The sequence below is a fragment of the Podarcis pityusensis genome, assembly GCF_964106645.2.
Source record: "Podarcis pityusensis genome assembly, chromosome: 7".
NCBI lineage: Eukaryota > Metazoa > Chordata > Lepidosauria > Squamata > Lacertidae > Podarcis > Podarcis pityusensis.
Genome location: NC_138031.1, coordinates 68,323,880 through 68,345,872, shown reverse-complemented (window position 1 = coordinate 68,345,872; position 21,993 = coordinate 68,323,880). Strand labels below are relative to the sequence as shown.

Here is a 21,993-nt window from a genome sequence, read left to right as displayed (position 1 = left end):
CACCAGACTGGAACCAAACAACAATGGTGCTACTTTCTGGTAGCAAACCTGCAGATAGGAATAGTACCACGGTACCTCCAACTCCTATCTCCCCAAGTCACTCCAGAAGAACACCATAGTCAATAGTGCCAAAAGCCACTGAGAAGTTGCGATCCTGCAGGACTGCACTCTCCCGTGTCTTGCACCCAACAGAGTTTATCAATCAAGAGTGACTAATGCTGTTGCATTGCCCAAACTGGGCCTGGAACCCGACTGGAATGGATCTGCACGGTTATGCTGAAGACGGAATTACAAATTTATAGTCTGAGTCAGGCATGAGTAAATAACGTCCTTGCTGTTACAGAATTGTCTGCACTACTAAAAAGGGGAAGAGGAGACTTAGCATTGTTCCAGCTATGCAGTAAGCGGTGCCGATAACAGCACTGGAGGAAGAGATCTTGCCTCCTTCAAGATCCATGCACAAAACAGACTGGTTGACCCCAGAAATACAAGCAAAGCAAGCATAAGGCCTTTACCTGAATATCAGCATCCAAGTGCTTGTTGCAAGTGAAGAGGATGCAATGTTTACATGTGCAAGGTGGGGTCTTCTTCAGTCTCCATCTGCGGAAAATGCCAGCTGAACCCAACAGGCAGTATTTCAGAGGCCGCAGACGAATTAAGAAAATCCTTTATGGCAACCACCAAGTAAAGATTAATTAGGACCAGAAGTAGGCTATATTTGTGTGTACACATGTGTACTTGAGGCAGAGAATCCAAATGGCTCCCCTGTGGTAGTAAAAATATAATAAATTAATTGGCAACACACAGTCCTTTATTAATAAAAGAAGCTGAGGCTCCAATACTTGGGCCCACCTCATGAGAAGAGAAGACTCCCTGGAAAAGACCCTAATGATGGGAAAGATTGAGGGCACAAGGAGAAGGGGGCAACAGAGGACAAGATGGTTGGATAGTGTTCTCGAAGCTACCAGCATGAGTTTGACCAAACTGCAGGAAGCTGCGGAAGACAGAAGTGCCTGGCGTGCTCTGGTCCATGGGGTCACGAAGAGTCGGACATGACTAAACGACTAAACAACAACAACATCCCAATATCTAGCACATTCAGGGATGGTCCTGAACAGGACAATAGGAGTAGCAATAGCTAGAAAAGGCAAAGTGTATTAAGATTGTAAGCAGAGCATGGGAACGCAAGGTTACCAGTTTTGATTTGATTTTAGAGGAAAGGATGGCTAAATTACGCTTGACAGCACTGGAGCTAAAGTGTTCTGAAAGGAAGCCTACTCATTTCCCGCCATGGACTGAGCCCTGAGGTATACCTCTGAGACTTTTAATCTCAGAGTCATGGGTTCGAGATGCTGGGGCGAAAGATTACTGCTTTGCACCAACACCAAAAGGCCTGGACTGGACTTGAGTGCTATGACATGTGGCATTTCTGTGAGTTGAGGAGGCCTTAAGCTGCTTTGCTTTTGGGTGCAAAATGTCTCCGGCGGGCCCCTTATTCCTTTTCCTTTCACGAGGCACCCTTCGATTCGCAGCAGAGATGCCACAAAACGTTTTGAATTAGGAGGAGCGAGGAAAAGGAACGGACCAGGAGGGAGTTAATACACACACACAAACACCCCTGAGAAAGTGGCAACTCTGCAAGTTGAGTCCTGAGGAAATGCTGTGGGAACTGTAGCCAGAAGGGGAGGGACTTTCTGTTTCCCTCACTTGTGTGCTGTCTCTTTCTCTCTCGCCAGCTCTCTTCCCTTGTGGCTGAAAGGCAGAAGGAGAGGAATCAGCCACTTAAATGTGCCTCTGTCTGAGGCTTAGTTTGGAGGACTTTATTCCTGCTCAGCAGCAGCAAGCAAAACACTCCTGGATATGGCTATCTCAGGAAGCTTCTGGCTTGTTGTTTTCACCGTTTTCATCACTGAACTACAACAGGTAAGGCTGCAAGGTGGGGTAGCAGGAGGGATGCAAGGCTATAACATGGGTCCTTCAGTCCCTGGAGCCCCAAGGTATGTTTGAATTTAATTTGTTCTGCTGTTCTGTTCGAAAGCTCCTGCAATAGCTCCCCCACTCTGTAAAAAAAAAAAAAAAATCAATGCAATTTCACAAACATAAGACCCTATTCAATTAAAAAATATTGAAGGGGGCACAGAAGGGGCAAAGTCCATTTTTGGAAGGGGCAGGGTGAGCTTTGCTGCATACGTTGTTGGATTTCTGGAAGAGAAAGCAGAACACTCGTTACTGCAAAACAGTGCTGCCGTCTGGAATACGTTCAAATCCGATTGATTTTTGACAGTGTTAACATTTGAGTAAGCAGACTGAGTTTTCCAGTTGCCACAGGTAGCCACAGCGATTGCGGTGTGGGGGTGCTACTTGTCTATGCAGCAGGAGAATCTTGCTCTTCTGGAACCATCAGGAAAAAATAACAAATACACAATTTACAGTGCATTTACAGGGAAGCAGCAAAATTGAAAGTGGAGTGTACACAAAATAAACCCTGATTTAATTTTAAAAAGAGGAAAGCTTCAGCTCATCGACAGAAGCTCCCAAAAGTATGATTCCTTCAAAGGGGAGGGGGTTTCTAAGAAGAAGGTGCCCCTACAGATATGACCCAGGATCCTGCCTCCGCAGTTTGCATCCTCATGAACTGGGAGACCCTAAGTGGGCCTCCTCAGGTGATCGTAAGTTATGTAAGAAAACATGGCAGCAGACTCCATCTGCATACACACCATACATTTAAACACATTTCCGCCCTCAAAAAAATCCTTGGAACTGTACTTTACCCCTTATAGAACTATAATTCCCAGCGCCCTTAGCAAGCTATAGTTCTCAGTATTCTTTCAGGGAGGGGGGTGCTGCTTTAAATGTGTGGTTTGGATGCAGCCCTCTTCTAAGATACAGCAGCAAAGCACAGCTTGCAGTTCTTGTTTTTAATACTTTCCATTTCTTACAGCTCCTTATCTAAAATAAATGTCATCCTAGTGCAGTTTCCCCATTCCAATGAGTTCCAAAGGTAAGAGAGGCAAACAAGCCACCTCAGCCCTGTCGAGATAGGCAAGCCCAGCAAGGAAAGCTATCGAGGGATGTAATTTGCATATGCTGAAAAAACAAACCCCGGCAGCAGAATTCAAGCAAAGGGTGGCTATCTGATTTCTCATATTTTGTGTTTTCCAATCATTTTGGAACTGACCCATTGAGTTTCACCCAATGGTGGTTTTCCATCGAAGTCTGCCTTCGCTCGTGTTCTTCCAAACTGGAAACGTCTCCAGTGATGTGGCTTTCACCACTTCCCTTGAGAAACTATTCTGTAAGCTATACTCCGTGCTTAAACATTAAAATGCTTTTTATAAACAGGGTTGGTGTTGTTAAAAAAAAAAAAATCTCCCTAATGTTTGACTTCTTCAAATTATATACTTTCTTGGGTATCTTTCTTGGTTGGTTGGTTGGTTGGTTTGTGTGTGTGTGTTTTTTTCCATTTTCAATATTTAGCCAGTGAATATTGAGCAGCCCTGGGTGCAAAATGCACACAAAATCCAAAACAGAAACAAAAAAATCAGAAGGAAACCAAAGGATTAATTCAGCTCTCCTATTAAGTACAGCTCCATTTGTTGCCAGGTGGTACTGCCTAGCTCTTAAGGGAAACTAGTTCATACCAATATATAGCTAGTCTTGCATACTGGCTTTGAGTCAGGAAGTAGCCAGGCTAAATCTCACCTCCATCATAAATGCACAGGGCTTTTTTTCAGCCAGAACTCGCTGGAATTCAGTTCCGGCACCTCTCAGGTGGGCACCATTGCCATTCTAAGAGAACGAGGAAGGCGCTCATGGTGAATTCTGCCACCTCTGTTTTTTAAAAAAGGAAAATAGCACTGCCAGGCCTCATGTCTACTTTATTCGTTTGTTTACATTGAGGAAGGGCCTTTGCATGCAGAAGGTGCCGGGTTCAACCCCTGACATCTCCAGGTGGGAGAAATTTCTGCCTGAAACCAGGGCTGGCACAAGCCATTTTGGCACCTGAGGTAACCCACAAAATGGCTGCTCTCCACCAGGGAAGAAGGGCTGAGTGAGGTTCTGTATCAGGCACAAGGGGATGGGGGTGGAATAAAGACCTACATCGGGAGCAAGGATGTGAGGTGACCAGCAGCACCTCCTATTAGCCAGGAGCGCTTCCTATTCACCAAGAGGCTGTTATAGAGGTGGCAATACGAGGGGGCTGCTGAAGGGACAGCAGATCTAGCCTCCAAGGAGCTGTTGTTGCCATTGCAGCTGCAGCAATACAGAACAACAAACCCCTGTATTGCAAACTTAGCACAACAAACAATACAGGCAACATGAAGACCAGTTTACTAGATAGCACTGCAATTCTTATTGCATAATATACATGATTTAGTACAACAAAAACAAAATGTGTACACTTGTGAATTCTCTAATATATTTGAAAGCGAATGAACACACGTCTGTCAATCTTTGAAAGTCCGTAGAAGTATAATAAGTCTATGGTTGAAACAAAGTAATAGATGCTATCCTGTGGGCTAAGCGGTAAAACTTTTTTTAGGCATTCATGGTGCCAAAGTAGTAAGTGAAGAACAACGTAGGACAGTGATCCCAGATAATCTGATTCTTTCGCTGGAATCTTCTTCAGCACAACTACAAAAGAATTCAAATATAAAACAATGACCTGTGTACATCTGCTTGCCTCATAGGTGGGCCGGCACTTCTTGGTGTCACCAGGCTCAGTAATGGAGACTGAGGCAGATAAGAGCGCTTAGCCAACTCTCTCCAAACTGGTTCAGAAGTGTGAAAACACTAAACTATGCAATATTTACATTAAGATTTTGCACAATATTTTGGTTTTGTTTCACTGTTATGTGCAATTTCGATAAACCTGGCTAAAGATTGATTGTAGTTTAGGGTTCGGAAAGCACGCTAAACTATAATCTAAAACAAAAGTGCAACCTTCCTGTTTTCATCAGCCAGAGGGATAGTGGGAAAGAATGTGAGCCTGAGATTCATTTCTAGGGCTGCTATTCTATTCTAGAATCGGGCAGCAGAAGGCATCCAGGCGGATTTTCGCCAGATCGGCAAAATAATAATAATAATAATAATAATAATAATAATAATAATAATAAATTTTATTTATATCCCGCCCTCCCCAGCCGAAGCCGGGCTCAGGGCGGCTAACAGCAATCAAATAATCAAACAATCAAATAATCCAACATTCTAAAAACTAATTAAAATCAAATTAATGGCAACCGTTAAGCAAATTCTGTGCAGGTTGCCAGAGGAGGGAGTCAGGCTGCGCCCTGACCAAAGGCCTGGTGGAACAACTCTGTCTTTCAGGCCCTGCGGAAAGATGTCAGGTCCCGCAGGGCCCTAGTCTCTTGTGACAGAGCGTTCCACCAGATTGGAGCCGCAGCCGAGAAAGCCCTGGCTCTAGCTGAGGCCAGCCTAACCTCTCTGAGGCCTGGGACCTTCAGGATGTTTTTATTTGTAGACCGTAGGTTCCTCTGTGGGGCATACCAGGAGAGGTGGTCCCGGAAAACCCAGACATATGGCAAGGCGGGTGAATTGGTTTTGGGGGGAGATGTTCCCCAAAAAAGCTCAACAACTTTGTCTGGATTTTTCACTTTTGGTAATATGGCAACCCTATTTTTACTGGCCTTCATAATGCAGCTATATCATGGTTGAGCATTGTGTCTGAACACAGCCATTTAGTGTGGCTGTTTCCTTGTTTACAATCCAATAATATATTTTTATTGGAAGCCAGCTAGAGTACATAAAACAAGTGAATACAAAAAAAAAGGTAATAAAGGTAACATAATATCTAATATAGTATAACAGTTTAATGCAGACTGTTCTGTTATAAATTACACATGGGTTGAATGCTGCCTGGACCTAGTGCGAGTTCTTAGCAGCCTGTTTGTTGCATGAAACTGATACCTTGTCCACACTTCTGCTTGTACCGTGCTTAGAAACTACAGGTCTGAGCAGTTTTCTGCTTGACCCATACTTTCTAGGCATGGGTCTGAGCGGTTTCCCTCTTGCGCTGCTCCTTTCCCAGGGAAAACCCATTCTTTACTGCTAAATCGGAGCAAACATCATTGCAGAGAAAACCCATATTGCCATTTGCTCTGACTGAACACTAAAGAGCAGTTTTTCCCTAGGGGAAAGCAGCATGACAAAAGGAAGTGTGGTTGAGCCTTAATGTGAGATTAAGGGTTAAAGGCCATTCTGAAACACCATGAAAATTAAGAGATTTATATTGTCTTGCTGCAAGACGAAGAACTTCTAGGGGCTGTGGTCCTTTGGGCCCCCCAATACAATATTTGAGGGGGGGCACGTTGATGGGCATTGTCATTCAAATAGTGTGCGTGCACTGCGTCTTGTGAGACAGAGCTTACCTCCCCCCCCCCCTCCATTTTTTAAATTCAAGCTGGTACTCCTGGACCAGGACATCATTGAGGCAGGCCATATCCTTTCTCCTTTAGGCTTGTGAAGATAAGGCTGTATGTTCCTGAAGGTTCTCCACCCCACAAAATGCAGAAGCCAAATGGAGGAGGGAATCCATGTTGAATGGTTTCTGGGCCTTGGGGACTACTCCTTGCTTCTCAGGACTAGAGGCCATGGTTGTGTTGGAGTGGCAGGGGGCAGTTGTGCTAAAGCTGGCCTGGCTTTGCCTGTGAAAATAAATGTGGGAGGGGAAAGCAAATAAGGAGATCTTCAATGCACAGTACAACTTTTCATCGTCCAGCGGAATGTTCTCTTGTGCCTCTGGAAGGCTCCTGCCTTCCTTTTTCCTGGGGCTTGCCCAAGTCAGTGGCCTCAACGTTGGTTGGCAGAAGAGGGGATGGGTTGAAGAGCTCTTTGGAACCACCTCTTCAAAAGAATCATGGAGTTTGTGGTAGAAGATGGAGCAAGGAGCAGATCTGCTTTTATTCTTCCATTGGGAAGTGGTTGTGGTATGCAACCATCTTTCTCCCCTTCCTGCCAAACAGGCCTGTAGCTGGTTCAGAATAAATGTGTGATAGGCATACGCGAAAGCTGCACTGTAGAATTTATTTTGCATATTGAATTGGCTCGTGCTGCATACAGAACCGGGGTTTCCAGGTGAGCTAGTTTAATTTAATTTTTTATTTTTTGGTACGGTATGTATGAAAGGCCAAAAATCCATCCCGTCCCCAAATTAGGATTAGTCATTTAAAGTTGCATATAATTCTATCAGCTCTATAAATCACTGCTTCCTCTCTGAATCTTGCAAAATCCTTAGCCTCAACCACATCCTGGCAACAAGTTCCTCATTCTAATTTTGCGAAGAATATGAAGAATATTATCTTCCATCCCGTGCCCTAAAATGGTTCGTGTGGGGGTGGCGGGGAATCCGTACGCAAGTCCTATTGGTTTTAAACAATGTCACTTTTTTTTACAAAAGAATCTACAGTTAAATCTACTTCATAATGCAACGGGAGAGAAGGAAATCTGTTGAAATAACAAGTGCCATCTAGAACCATTGTCCTTTACATGATGGTAGTGGTTCCTCAAATATGGACTGGATGCATATTCCTGTTCTCTGTGGGCACAGTTTTAATTCCATGATGAACTGGCAACAAACTTATGCTATGTTGTTGTTGTTTAGTCATGTCCGACTCTTCGTGACCCCATGGACCAGAGCACGCCAGGCACTCCTGTCTTCCACTGCCTCCCGCAGTTTGGTCAAACTCATGCTGGTAGCTTCGAGAACACTGTCCAACCATCTCGTCCTCTTCTCCTTGTACCCTCCATTTTTCCCAACATCAGGGTCTTTTCCAGGGAGTCTTCTCTTCTCATGAGGTGGCCAAAGTACTGGAGCCCCTCAGCTTCAGGATCTGTCCTTCCAGTGAGCACTCAGGGCTGATCTCCTTCAGAATGGATAGGTTTGATCTTCTTGCAGTCCATGGGACTCTCAAGAGTCTCCTCCAGCACCATAATTCAAAAGCATAAATTTTTCGGCGATCAGCCTTCTTTATGGTCCAGCTTTCACTTTCATACATCACTACCGGGAAAACCATAGCTTTAACCATACGGACCTTTGTTGGCAAGGTGATGTCTCTGCTTTTTAAGATGCTGTCTAGGTTTGTCATTGCTTTTCTCCCAAGAAGCAGGCGTCTTTTAATTTTGTGGCTGCTGTCACCATCTGCAGTGATCATGGAGCCCAAGAAAGTAAAATCTCTCACTGCCTCCATTTCTTCCCCTTCTATTTGCCAGGAGGTGATGGGCCCAGTGGCCATGATCTTTGTTTTTTTGATGTTGAGCTTCAGACCATATTTTGCGCTCTCCTCTTTCACCCTCATTAAAAGGTTCTTTAATTCCTCCTCACTTTCTGCCATCAAGGTTGTGTCATCTGCATACCTGAGGTTGTTATCCTCCGCTGTTGGAAGAAGCTACAGATACTACGAAAATCTTCATCATAACAGGCACAATGCAAGCAAAGCTGAGCAACCCCATGCATTTTTTTACTTGTAAGTAAGCCCCACTGTCTTCAGTGGAGCTTACTCGAGTGTGTAGTATGCCTTAAGTCCCAGTAACTTCTGTGGTAATAAATGCATCTTACTGAACTTCCAAGAGGGATATGCTTAACTCTTGCTAAATCAATGGAAATTGGAAGGACTCCATTATGACCAGCCATTTTATTTCCACTTAAGGCAGAAGTTTTAAGTTGGCTTTCTCATGTGTTCTTTTCCATTGGCTTTGGATTCAGTAGCATCATCAGGGTAGGTCTTTGGGGGCGCAAGTCCAGGGCCCCACTCAGAGGAATGAGCAGATGGATCCCCCAAATGCAGCAGGCTTAACTGCATAATGTGCCTTTATGTGAAAAAATTTCCCATAAAACCACTACATCCAGAGTCTAAAATTAGTTAACTGTGCCACTCTTTGCATGAATACATGGCACTCCCTTATACTGAGTCAGACTCCTGATCTTCTTTGTCTGGTTCAGTTTCTGCAAATTTGCAAGTGATCCTCAAAGGCTTCAGGTAGCTGCATTCCTAGCCCTCCTACCAATATCCTTTTTAACTGGAGATGTTGCAGACTTTGTACATGTACTGTCTCTACCACTGAGCTATGGCCCTTTCTCTAGATGTAAAACAACTGCCTCTATGGGCAGTGATTGGCCAGTAGCATGACGCCATCTTAACTACTTCAAATCTCCAGTCCAACAGGAAGGACTCTGTGGATTTATGTTTCTTGTTCGTATGTTTGCTGATATCAGGCAAATTCTCCAACCAGTAGTTTGGCCACCTCTTCCTTTTTAAAAGTCAGCCAAGTATTATTGTGAAGCACAGCAGTCAGAGAAATAGAATGTCTTTTCTCACACCACTCTCTCCTTTTCCAGGAACTATTCACAGGATCTGAGCACCTTTTATTTTTATCCCATTTTGTATTTCAGTCTTCAGCATACAGAAAGCTCTTCAATGTTAAGATTTGTGTTTTTTTCAGACAGAAATATTGTTTTCCCTTCATTTTGCTTCAGCTCTTTGCATTTCCTGACCGTATATTTGCTTTATGGGATGGAAACTTTGTGATGTGGTTTTTACAAGTCTCATTGGAAAGTCGACATCACGAAAACCATTTCCTTCACGGTTTAGGAGTTGTTTTGAATTAAAGACCTGGAAGTGAACTTCTGGAGCTACAGAGGCTCTGCTGTGCCCTGTTTGAGAACACTTAAGATCAGGGGGCAGCAAACTTTTCCAGCAGGGGGCCGGTCCACTGTCCCTCAGACCTTGTGGGGGACCAGACTATATTTTGGGGGGGAAATATGAACGAATTCCTATGCCCCACAAATAATCCAGAGATGCATTTTAAATAAAAGGACACATTCTACTCATGTAAAAACATGCTGATTCCCGGACCGTCCGTGGGCCAGATTTAGAAGGCAATTGGGCCGGATCCTGCCCACGGGCCTTAGTTTGCCTACCCATGCTCAAGATACTGTTTACAACAAACTGGCTCCTAATCTTTTTAAGTGGTCTTTCTCTGACTTTGCATAGATGACAGCCCTATTTGCAGTCTTAGGATACTTCCAGATCAGGATTGATTATGGAATCTGAGCACCTTATGCATGTTAAGTTTTTTCTTTTCTTTTTTGGTAGTATCCACACAATACTGTTGTCATCAAAATGCCAGCTCATACTTTTTAAAAAAAATCCCCTTGCAGTGTATGTGGGTTCCCACGAAGCAAGACACAGTGATAACAACAAGAACCTTTATCGAACTAACAGAACTGGACAACAGGGGCAAAGCAACTGCTTATACACATTTCTGAAGACCTGGGCCACTCTCAGTCTCAACGTGATTGGCTGTCTAAACTCCCAAGCTGCGAATCATAGCTCAGAGTTTAAGGGCCAATGGCAGTGGCCCAAATCCTGAAATACTATGTGATTGGATATCATGTATCGAATCAGAACACAGGGGCTCATAATCCAGACTCAAGCTCAGGCAAACACAGACCCCTGAACACATAACACCTGAACATGGGGATTTAATCTAATAGGCTAGATATATGGTGACATTTCATCTAATGTTACACCCCTACTTCCACTCACTCCTTATCTTAGCACAGTCTAGCCATTTGGTTTCTGGTGGTCCAAATTATATGAGCGTGTCTGTTTCCACAGATTGTTGCATGCTGAAGCCATGTTCAAATCCAACAATCTGGTTTGGAAGAGTTGGTCATTCAAGGTCTATCCCACCTTGGAGACTGTAATTGTGGCACATAAATCAGACTTAAAAGAGAGGGGGGTATTGTGCAAGGCTTCTATCACTTGTGCAAGCATTAATCAGGTAAATAGCATTCTTGTGCAAGATCTCAGTACTGTATTAAAAATCCAAACAAACAAACAAATGGAGATGGCTCTCCCCTCACCCAAAAACACAACCTCCATTGGTTGATTATGAGAACCAAGGCTGGTAACATTTGCTGTTGTACCCTTCCTGGTGTCACGGTCTGGTCTATGGGTGATTGAAGTCCCGGCTGAGGACATCAGGATCGGGGGCAAGATGGCGGGGGGGGGGAGCAGGAACGAGAGTCCAGAAGCCAGGGGTCTGAGGGTCAGGAAGCAAAGAGTCATGAAATCAAGGGTTCGAGGATCAAGAAGCAAGGAGTCACAAAGTCAGGGGTCCGAGGATCAAGAAGCAAGGAGTCACAAAGTCAGGGGTCCGAGGATCAAGAAGCAAGGAGTCACAAAGTCAGGGGTCCGAGGATCAAGAAGCAAGGAGTCACAAAGTCAGGGGTCCGAGGATCAAGAAGCAAGGAGTCACAAAGTCAGGGGTCCGAGGATCAAGAAGCAAGGAACCAAACACAACAGGGCAGGGAACGTGTTGCTGTGGCAAAGAGCAGAAAGGAAATGCTGACCTTATATCCCTTCTTGGCTCTTGCCGCCCGGTACAGTGAGTTACCAAGCAGCCTCACCTGTGCGGCCGCACCTTGCCTCTCCAGAACAAACTTAGGAAGGCCCCAGTCCTGCGAAGCCCTACTGGTCACAGGGCCTGGCTCCTGCACGCACTCCTGACACCTGGCAGGGGTGGGGGACATTTTTAAAAGGTATATGGGCACAGGCACGAATACACTTGCATAGTAATCTTTCAGAAGACAAATGACCAGTAACACTACCCTTTCTTGTGCTCTGAACTAATTATTTGGCTCAGTATCTTGAATGACAACTGATCTCTACACACCCCAGTATGACTTCGTCAAAGTGCCCTTGCAATAACCAGTTTTCAATATAATTTAAAATAAAATAAAATAGTGAGGGTCGCTGTAAGGACTTTGCATCTAGAGTGCTAAACTGAAAACTTTGGTTCTCATTTGTCCTGTTGAATGATTAATTGCAAAAAAAGGGGGGAAAGTTCCAGGTTTTTGAGCTAAGTTACACCTGTTGAGCGCAGGCCATGACCCCTAATCCCAGATGGTTTTGGTTAGCTTCACACAGTGGGCGCACTTTAAATAAACGTTAGCTTTCAAAACAATGAGATTATCGCTATAGAATAATCTCGTGTTACTGGCCAGAATTTGTGTGTCATAAGGCCCATGGAAACCCCCTAGGTTGCTCTTCCAGGTTTCATTGTCTCTAAAAAGAAGAAAGGGCCCCTTGCAATTATATCCTCTGCCAGGGATGTGTCTTTCTCTCCGAACAGTCATTTGAGTGAAAAGCAATTTTAGCAAGCCATGACACACAATTTCTTCTGTAATCAGATTGCTCAATAACATTATAAATAAGCCGTTCTAAGGGTAGCTAAATGACTTTTGCCGATTCTGTCCATTTCTTCTATTTCTATTTGTTTGGAGTGGATATGTGTTTCTCTACTACATATGGAGAGTGTGTAGAGAGTGTGCATAAAGAGGAGGGGACAGGGATGTAATGTGGCCAGTGTTGTTCTTTGTCTTGCTGTGACTGAGACTTGCAAGGATTCTTAGCTCAACCTGTTGCAAACACATAGGCAGTGTGTGAATTAAGGCACATGAGCGATCTCATTGAAGACGATGGCAGTATTCTTTGCAATTGTGCAAAGGGCAAAGATATGCACAAACTGCTTGGGATAATGTTGCACATTCATGTGCCTTTTGGGTCTCCTGCATGTTTTATTCATGTGCACGTGTGACTGTGACTCATATGGAACTAGGTATGGGGGGGGAATTCAATTCAGTTCACATTTAAAGGCGAACCTACCCACACACATTGTTAAACAGCGCAGTGGTACCTCGGGTTAAGAACTTAATTTGTTCTGGAGGTCTGTTCTTAACCTGAAACTGTTCTTAACCTGAGGTACCACTTTAGCTAATGGGGCCTCCTACTGCCGCTGCGCTGCCGGGGCACGATTTCTGTTCTCATCCTGAAGCAAAGTTCTTAACCCGAGGTAATATTTCTGGGTTAGAAGAGTCTGTAACCTGAAGAATATGTAACCTGAGGTACCACTGTACAGGAATTGAAACAACGCTATCCTTTGAAATTTGCACTTCTTCAAATTTCGTAATGCAGCTCTCAAGCCAAGTAATGTATAAAAATGTGTGCACTGGGATAAAATGGGCAAAAATAAATGCATAGATGAGTGAAAATAGCATATGTTCAGGGAATTTCCTCTGCAAAAATGTGCATATTCAGCAAAAATGTACTTATTAGGAGAAATTTGCACTGAAATGCTGGCGAATGTTCATGAAGTCGTACAAAATATATATTATTATTTATTAAACATGTTAGTCGCTTCACCTTGCCCAAGGAAACTCAAAGCAACTTACAACAAACAAAAACAAAACCCCACATTAAAACCACAGTGAGGGGATATATTAAAAACATCCCACCTACTTCCAAAAGTTACAGATAGTTAAAGGCAAAAGGCCTGGTTTAAAGGGGAAAGTTTTTGCCTGCCACCTAAAGATATGTAATGAAGGTGCCAAGTGAGCCTCCCTTGGGAAAGTATTCCACAAACAGAGCAACCACAGAAAAGACCCGTTCTCATGTTGCCACCCTCCGGATTTCTCGTGGAGGAGGCACACAAAGAAGGGCCTCAGATTATGATCTCAGGGTCCGGGTAGGTTCATATGGAGAGAGGCAGTCCTTGAGGTATTGTGGTCAAAACCAGCACTTTGGACTGGGCCCAGAAACAAATTGGTAGCCAGTGCAGTCAGGCCAGATTGTTGCGATATGCTTAAGCTGTCTTGCCCCACTGAGCAACCTGGCCATTGAATTTTGCGCCAACTGAAGTTTCTGAACTGTCTTCAAAGGCAGCCCCATGAATAGTGTGTTGCAGTAACCTAAGCTAGAGTTTACCAAAGCATAGACAACCAAAGTGAGACTATCCCTGTAGAGATAGGAGCACAGCTGGGCCACCAGCCAAAGCTGAGGGAAGGCACTCCGAGCCACAAAGACCACCTCAGCCTCAACATTAGTAATGGATCCAGAAGTATCCTCAAGCTATAGACCTGCTTCTTCAGACCAAGACAGGGCCTCAATCTTATCTGGATTTAGCTTCAGTTGGTTGGCTCTCATCCAGTCTGTTACCAAGGCAAGACATCTGGCCAGCACATCCACCGCCTCACCGGCAGATGAAAAGGAGAAGTAGAGCCAGGTGTCATCAGCATATTAACAGCAACGTACTCCAGATGACGCCACTCAGTGTTTTCCTGTAGATGTTGAACAGCATGGGGGATAGAATCAGACCCTGGGGAAGCTCTCATTGAAGGATACGTGGGGCTAAACAACCATCCCCAACCATCACCCTCCCCGATGTGGAGATGTGAAGAACTACATTTAAGATGTGGGGGATAGAAACTGAGGCAAGCAAAAATTGACTAAGATGAACTGAGTCATGTTCTTTCATTTCTGCAGGTCTGCCCTGAGTAAAATCTAATTGAATACCACCAGTGCTATTTTTTCTAGAAAAAGAGGTGCCAGAACTCACCATGAACACCTTCCTTGTTCTGCCAGCATGGTGTAGTGGTTAAGAGCGGTAGTCTTGTAATCTGGTGAACCGGGTTCGCTTCCCTGCTCCTCCACATGCAGCTGCTGGGTGACCTTGGGCCAGTCACACTTCTCTGAAGTCTCTCAGACTCACTCACCTCACAGAGTGTTTGTTGTGGGGGAGGAAGGGAAAGGAGATTGTTAGCCGCTTTGAGACTCCTTAAGGGGAGTGAAAGGTGGGATATCAAGTCCAAACTCTTCTTCTTCTTCTCTTATACAGTGGTACTTCGGGTTAAGAACTTAATTCGTTCTGGAGGTCCGTTCTTAACCTGAAACTGTTCTTAACCTGAGGTACCACTTTAGCTAATGGGGCCTTCCGCTGCCGCCACACGATTTCTGTTCTCATCCTGAAGCAAAGTTCTTAACCCGAGGTACTATTTCTGGGTTAGCGGAGTCTGTAACCTGAAGTGTCTGTAACCTGAAGCATCTGTAACCCGAGATACCACTGTAATGACAATGGCGCCCATCTCAGAGGTGCCATTGGAACTGAGTTCCAGCTGAAAAAAGCCCTGAATACCACCCATAGAAGATTGTGCTGTAAATTGCACTGAACTCAGCGAGGCTTACTCAGGAGGCACCTCAGAATTGCACTGTAAAGCACTGAGTCTAGATGGGAACCATGCCAATATAAGAAAGTGCTGAATGTTTACTTTTCTTTTCTGTGCATAACTGTACAAAGAAGGAATTGGCTTTTTATTTCTTTACTGTTGGCTCCTTATCAGTGAGGTGAATGATAGGACTAAACAAAGCACTCCCATTGTCCTCAACCTCTGTGCTTCAAAGTGCAGGGGTGACTGAAACAGGGCCACAAACAACCTTCTGTTATAAAGGTTAGAGTATTGTGAGTTACTATTACTTTCTCTTTTTTTTCAAAAAAGAGGAAGTACCTTCGGATACAATGCAGAGGTTTCCTGCTATTCTCTACAAGTTTGGCTCTGTGTGCTTTTGTAGATTTGCATGCTGTTCCTTAAAGCTGGGGACTTTGCCCCTGTCAAACTCCATCTAAGTCACCGTTAAAGTGCCTCACATAAAGAGGAACCTGCAAGCGGAGGCTGAAAAGGAAGAAACTAAATCTTTTTATGATCATGTTGTGTATGCACTTTCTGACGAGTCTTTGGGTCCATATAATTTATGAAGTGGTTACTTGATAAGTGGCTCATCTGTATTGCCATAACACAATTTGTAAAGGTAAAGGGACCCCTGGCCATTAGATCCAGTCGTGACCGACTCTGGGGTTGCGGCACTTATCTCGCTTTATCGGCCAAGGGAGCCGGTGTACAGCTTCCGGGTCATGTGGCCAGCATGACTAAGCCACTTCTGGCGAACCAGAGCAGCGCACGGAAATACTGTTTACCTTCCCGCCTGAGCGGTACCCATTTATCTACTTGCACTTTGACGTGCTTTCAAACTGCTAGGTTGGCAGGAGCAGGGACCGAGCAACGGGAGCTCACCCCGTCGCAGGGATTCGAACCGCCGACCTTCTGATCGGCAAGTCCTAGGCTCTGTGGTTTAACCCACAGCGCCACTAAATCCAGGGATGCAAATGTGGAACGATTCTCCTCTCATTACATGTCCGGGATCAGGGCCGGATTTAGGTTTGAGGAGGCCCTAAGCTACTAAAGGTAATGGGGCCCTTTATATGTCCAGCTGTCCTCTGTCGACAACAAATTGTCACTATTTTCTGTGTTGAATATATGCTATATGGTAATTTATGGACCTAATAAGTATCTAAAGTCGTAATGCAGGGATCAGCAAACTTTTTCAGCAGGGGGCCGGTCCACTGTCCCTCAGACCTTGTGGGGGGCCGGACTATATTTTGAAGGGAAAAAATGAACGAATTCCTATGCCCCACAAATAACCCAGAGATGCATTTTAAATAAAAGCACACATTCTACTTATGTAAAAACATGCTGATTCTTGGACCGTCCACAGGCCAGATTTAGAAGGCAATTGGGCCGGATCTGGCCCCCAGGCCTTAGTTTGCCTACCCATGCTGTAATGGGATCAAAATAAACAAATTATGTATTACAGTGGTACCTCGGGTTAAGTACTTAATTCGTTCTGGAGGTCCGTTCTTAACCTGAAACTGTTCTTAACCTGAAGCACCACTTTAGCTAATGGGGCCTCCTGCTGCTGCCGCACCGCCGGAGCACAATTTCTGTTCTCATCCTGAAGCAAAGTTCTTAACCCGAGGTACTATTTCTGGGTTAGTGGAGTCTGTAACCTGAAGCGTATGCAAAATGAAGCGTATGTAACCCGAGGTACCACTGTACATGAAATCAATCAGTAGGCATAAGACTCATACCCTTAGTCTATGCTGCCTGATCATCAGTCTACAAGCACTCTTTAATATTAGATAACAGGTACAACAGCTTGACCTACATTCAACTGTGCTGCACTGCAGTCTTCAGCTGCATGCTACATGCTGCCATGCAACCAGTCCATGCAGAATGTAGGCAAGCTATATATAGAAATGAGCAAATTTTAGGAAGCAGGCTAGCAGGCAGGGCCCATTAATTACATCATAGGAGCCTACACAACACAAAACACTGTTGCTGTATGTAGGCTTTATTTTATTTGGTTTTTATCTTATATATTGGAAATGTACATCCAGGTGTTTTTTCCTTTAAATTTTTTTTGGGGGGCCCAAGAGAGTGGGGCCCTAAGCTATAGCTTGTTTGACTTATACATAAATCTGGTACTGTCCGGGAACTAGAGATGAACAGCTTAAAGATGCATAGAGTGATAAGTCACCACTTGGTAAATGGGGTCATTGATCAATGTCCTGAGTACATGATAAGATTTCCATTGAGTTATGCATGGGCAACAACTCACTCTCTGTGCCCTTTTCACTGCTGGACTCCTGCACTGAGGTTATAATTTCAAGGAAAAACTTGCGGCACCTTAAACTTGCTAACAAACTTTAATACAGTAGAAGTTTTTATGGGGTTGGGTCCACATCATCAGATGCATCTGATGAAATGGACTTTGTCCGCAGAAAGTTTTACCGTAAGGTATTTGTCAATCTTCAAGGAGCAGGTTTTGTTGCAATGGCTTCCTTCTCAGAATATTAAAGGGAAATAGGTGTGATATCTATAGGTAAACATGAATACTTAGTTGCAAGGGACCCAGGAGAATAGGACTTGGAACCAAATTTATCTCTAATGTTATCTCTAGATATGACAGATAGCATTATCTCAAATGTAACCTGATTTAACAGTAACTCACATGATCAACAGGACAAGCTTACACATGTCTACTCAAAAGTGAGCCCCGTTTTATTCAGTGGGATTAAGGGCAGTTCTGCGCCAGTAATTTACGACATAATTTGCAGTGTCCCTAGACATTATTTGAAGGGGGGCAGCCACATGGTGTGCTTGTCTTGTATGCATCCCAATCTCCCTGTTGCCGCTTGTTAATGCTGATTTTCCCATACCAGGGGGTGGAAACCAAGTAGGACTGCTAAGGTTCCCACCAGTCCCACACCAGTGGCTGTTTCAAAGCAGAGCTACTCCATTTTTTGAAGGCAGTTTGTTTCTGGCATCTTATAATGAAACCTTTCGTGGTGGCTGTGTGGGGTACTCTACCGCCCTGCCTCCTAAGTTCTGGTTTGGCACAGCTGGGAACATCTGTGCTATTTTACTTCCAGGAACAACCCTTGCGAAGGTACCGTAACTGCTTTTGCTTTGGTGGTGAGAGAAAGGAAATGGCAATCTTGCAGTGCCTGGAATTTCAATCTTTCTTTCTTTCTTTCTTTCTTTCTTTCTTTCTTTCTTTCTTTCTTTCTTTCTGTGTGGAACTTGCACACCATCAGAAAGCTGAACCTGGATTTCTTTTTTTTTGTTGATGTGCATGTCCCAGAGTTTTTAAAATTATATATATAATTTAGTTTCATATCTAGCAGTTGAGTTGTTTAGGAAGCTCAAAACAAAGCAGATGTGGCATCAAAAGTCCCTGGAGTGAAATGGGATGTCTCTGAAACTTCTCCTCCCTTGCTTGCAAGCGAAGACCCTTCTGCAAGCAAAGGCAGACTGGCTGCGATTCTCTCAGGCTCCACCACTGCCAACCAGGGTGTGTTTGTAAAACTGAAGGCAGCAATGGGTGGGTGGGAGTGTTAACTCCCTAGCTGCTAGGCTTGTTGCCCAGCAGAAGGGTTTCCCCTCCTTTCCCAACTAGTGCTGCTCAAGGTCTTGCAATAATAATAATAATAATAAATTTTATTTATATCCCGCCCTCCCCAGCCAAAGCCAGGCTCAGGGCGGCTAACAACAAACAAATAATCAAACAATCAAATAATCCAACATTCTAAAACATTTCATTATAAAAATTAATTAAAATCAAATTAATGGCAACCGTTAAGCAAAGTTCTGTGCAGGTTGCCGGAGGTGGGAGTCAGGCTGGGCCCTGACCAAAGGCCTGGCGGAACAACTCTGTCTTGCAGGCCCTGCGGAAAGATGTCAGGTCCCGCAGGGCCCTAGTCTCTTGTGACAGAGCGTTCCACCAGATTGGAGCCGCAGCTGAGAAAGCCCTGGCTCTAGTTGAGGCCAGCCTAACCTCTCTGAGGCCTGGGACCTTCAGGATGTTTTTATTTGCAGACCGTAGGTTCCTCTGTGGGGCATACCAGGAGAGGCGGTCCCGTAGGTACGAGGGTCCTAGGCCGTATAGGGCTTTAAAGGTTAAAACCAGCACCTTAAACCTGATCCTGTACTCCACCGGGAGCCAGTGCAGCTGGTATAGTACCGGATGAATGTGATCTCGCAGCGAAGACCCCATAAGGAGTCTTGCCGCGGCATTCTGCACCCGCTGGAGTTTCTGGGTCAGTCTCAAGGGCAGCCCCACGTAGAGCGAGTTACAATAATCCAGTCTGGAGGTGACCGTCGCGTGGATCACAGTGGCTAGGTCAGGGCGAGAGAGATAAGGGGCCAACTGCTTAGCTTGGCGGAGATGAAAAAATGCCGCCTTTGTTATAGCTGTAATCTGCGCCTCCATAGAGAGGGAGGTATCGAAGATTACACCCAGACTCTTAACGGACGGTGCTGGCACTAATTGCACCCCCGCAAGAGATGGGAGTTGCCCCCCCAATCCCATATCGTCCCGTCCCTGCCAGAGGACCTCTGTCTTCGAAGGATTTAACTTCAATCGGCTTCCGCGTAACCATCCAGCCACAGCTTCCAAACATCTGGTCAGTGTGTCTGGGGCCGAGTCAGGATGGCCATCCATCAACAGATAGAGTTGGGTGTCATCGGCATACTGATGGCAACCCAGCCCAAAACTCCGGACAAGCTGGGCGAGGGGGCGCATAAAGATGTTAAAAAGCATCGGGGAGAGTATCGCACCCTGAGGCACTCCACACACCAAGGAGTGGCGGGATGACAATTCCCCCCCAAGCGCCACCCTCTGTCCCCGACCAGAGAGAAACGAGCGCAGCCATTGAAGGACTGTGCCCTGGATCCCCACGTCGGCAAGGCGGTGGTCCAGGAGTTCGTGATCAACCATGTCGAATACCGTTGGCCAAGCCACCTCTTCATCCTTTAACACACAGCCCCAGACTTCCCACTCAGCCTGATGAGCTGGGGAAGGGGAGAACGTTTTAAGCTGGGAACATTGATGGTATACACATTCCATGCATTTATGAGTTTGCTCAAATTCTGACCCTTAACTGAATGTAGATATTATGGGGTTCTGCCCCCCTCCAAAAAAAGTATGACAATACATTCCACTGACACTTCATAATATTGGGCTACAGTATGACTAAAATAAAGCGGCTATCAAATTTAATAAATTGGTGTCAGGAATGAGCCAGCTCCAAGCGAAGGTTTGCAGCCAACTGCAGAAAGCAGCCAGGAACAGAGAAGCTTGATGTTAGTCAGGCAGGGGAGAGCCGGCAGGTGCAGACTTCGGCTCTTCCTGACCTTGACAGGCAGGCTGATAAGGCTGTAGCTGAGAGCAGGCTAGAATACAGCCAAAGCTCACCGGAAGCACAAACAGGCGCGAATGAACTCAGAGAGAGCCTCTCAGAAAAGGAAGAGATGGGAGCTGATCAACTAAGTCCGAAGAGTCGGCAAATGGGAGGGCTGCTAGATAGGAAGCAAAACAAGAGACATAAGGTTTGTAAGTTCAACATCTTCTGTTGACGCCGGAAGGAGTCTTCAGAAGGGTCATCTTAAGCAATGGTGCCAGAGGCTTTGTTAGAGCTGTCCAGAGCTATCTGTTTGTTTTTGCAATAAATCCACCTTTTTAATTAGCTACGCTTACTGTGTTATCAAGCTGGGAACCTGGACTCCTGACAATTCACCAGTTGTGGCCAGCAGGGCTGCCTGGGTAGGGCTGCTCTCCTGGCTTCCCAACACCACACACTTGGCTCTGCCACTGTGGCTGCACTGTGCCAGCCCTTTTATTCAAGTTAGCACCCTTGCATAGCGGTAGAAGATCTTAATTATGTCTCAGTTTTAGTGACTGAAGATGAGCAATGGGTCTTGTGAACTGCCCTGAGATCTACGGAGGACTGGTGGCATACTAATAATAATAATAATAATAATAATAATTAATACATTGTAGATATATTGTCTATGTTAATGAAGTTTTATTCATTTATTTGCTTGTTTTGAGCTGTTATTTCCTCCCCTTAACTTTTCAGGCAGGTTAAATCTTACTGCCTGATGGTATCACTGTGAGACATCACAACCGTAGTCACAGCCAACTGAATCCACATTCAGATGCGAAACTTTGGGATTGCCTTGAAATATTTCATAACTATGAGGGCTTTAACTGACGGTGTCCTAATTTCTCTCTTTCCCCGTTCTCCAGCTCTCCTTACAAATCACCCCTCCCTGTAGCAGCGAGCAGCATTATGAATATTTTGGACGGTGCTGCACCAAATGTGAGCCAGGTAAGCATAGCTAGGACATGCTTCTTCCAGGAAATGGGGAGCGGCCCATCTCTCAGCACATGCTCTGCATGCAAAAGATCCCAGATTCAATCTGGTGAAGCTGAGGAAGACTCCTGTCCTGTCTGAAACCCCAGTGTGTGTTTGTGTGGCACTGCTAGTCAGTGTAGAATATGAGCTGCATTGACTGATGATCCGACCTAGTATTAAGGTGGCTGTTCCCCCCCCAAAAAAAAAATATGAAAAAAATTGAGTACTCGTGTAAGAAAAACATGTCAGATGCTCCTTTTTAGTTTCTGTTGAGGGGTGCTCCCATTTGATACAGAATACAGACTACATTTTGATGCCTGTCCCGGAAATTTTGTTTGGGTGGAATGAAGCTGGGCTCACATACGTGTGTCAGGATTTTCCCCTTAGGTGCCCATAACTGCCCAGAAATCTCTCAGAGGAATGATAGCACTGAGAGACTCCCTCCCTTGCCAAAATAGAGATTGGGGAGAGAAAGGAAACAGAGGGGTTTGTAATATACAGAAAGGGTGGTGGGAAAGGGTGATGTTGAAAGCTGAGCAATAGGAGAGGAGGGAGGTGGGTTGTGATGAGAAAGGAATGGAGGGATGGAGAAAGGAAGAG

The 21,993-nt window shown here is 45.0% G+C and overlaps 1 protein-coding gene across 1 annotated transcript in view; it reads left to right on the top strand.

The window, feature by feature from the left end:
* The first annotated feature begins 1,436 nt into the window (after positions 1 to 1,436).
* Positions 1,437 to 21,993, top strand: part of TNFRSF11A (TNF receptor superfamily member 11a) — a 41,604-nt gene continuing 21,047 nt past the window's right edge. Inside the window, exons 1-2 of the mRNA XM_081014814.1 lie at positions 1,437 to 1,923; positions 21,285 to 21,366. Coding sequence (XP_080870940.1) covers positions 1,861 to 1,923; positions 21,285 to 21,366 — 145 coding nt within the window. The 5' untranslated portion in view covers positions 1,437 to 1,860. The remainder of the gene's footprint in view (positions 1,924 to 21,284; positions 21,367 to 21,993) is intronic.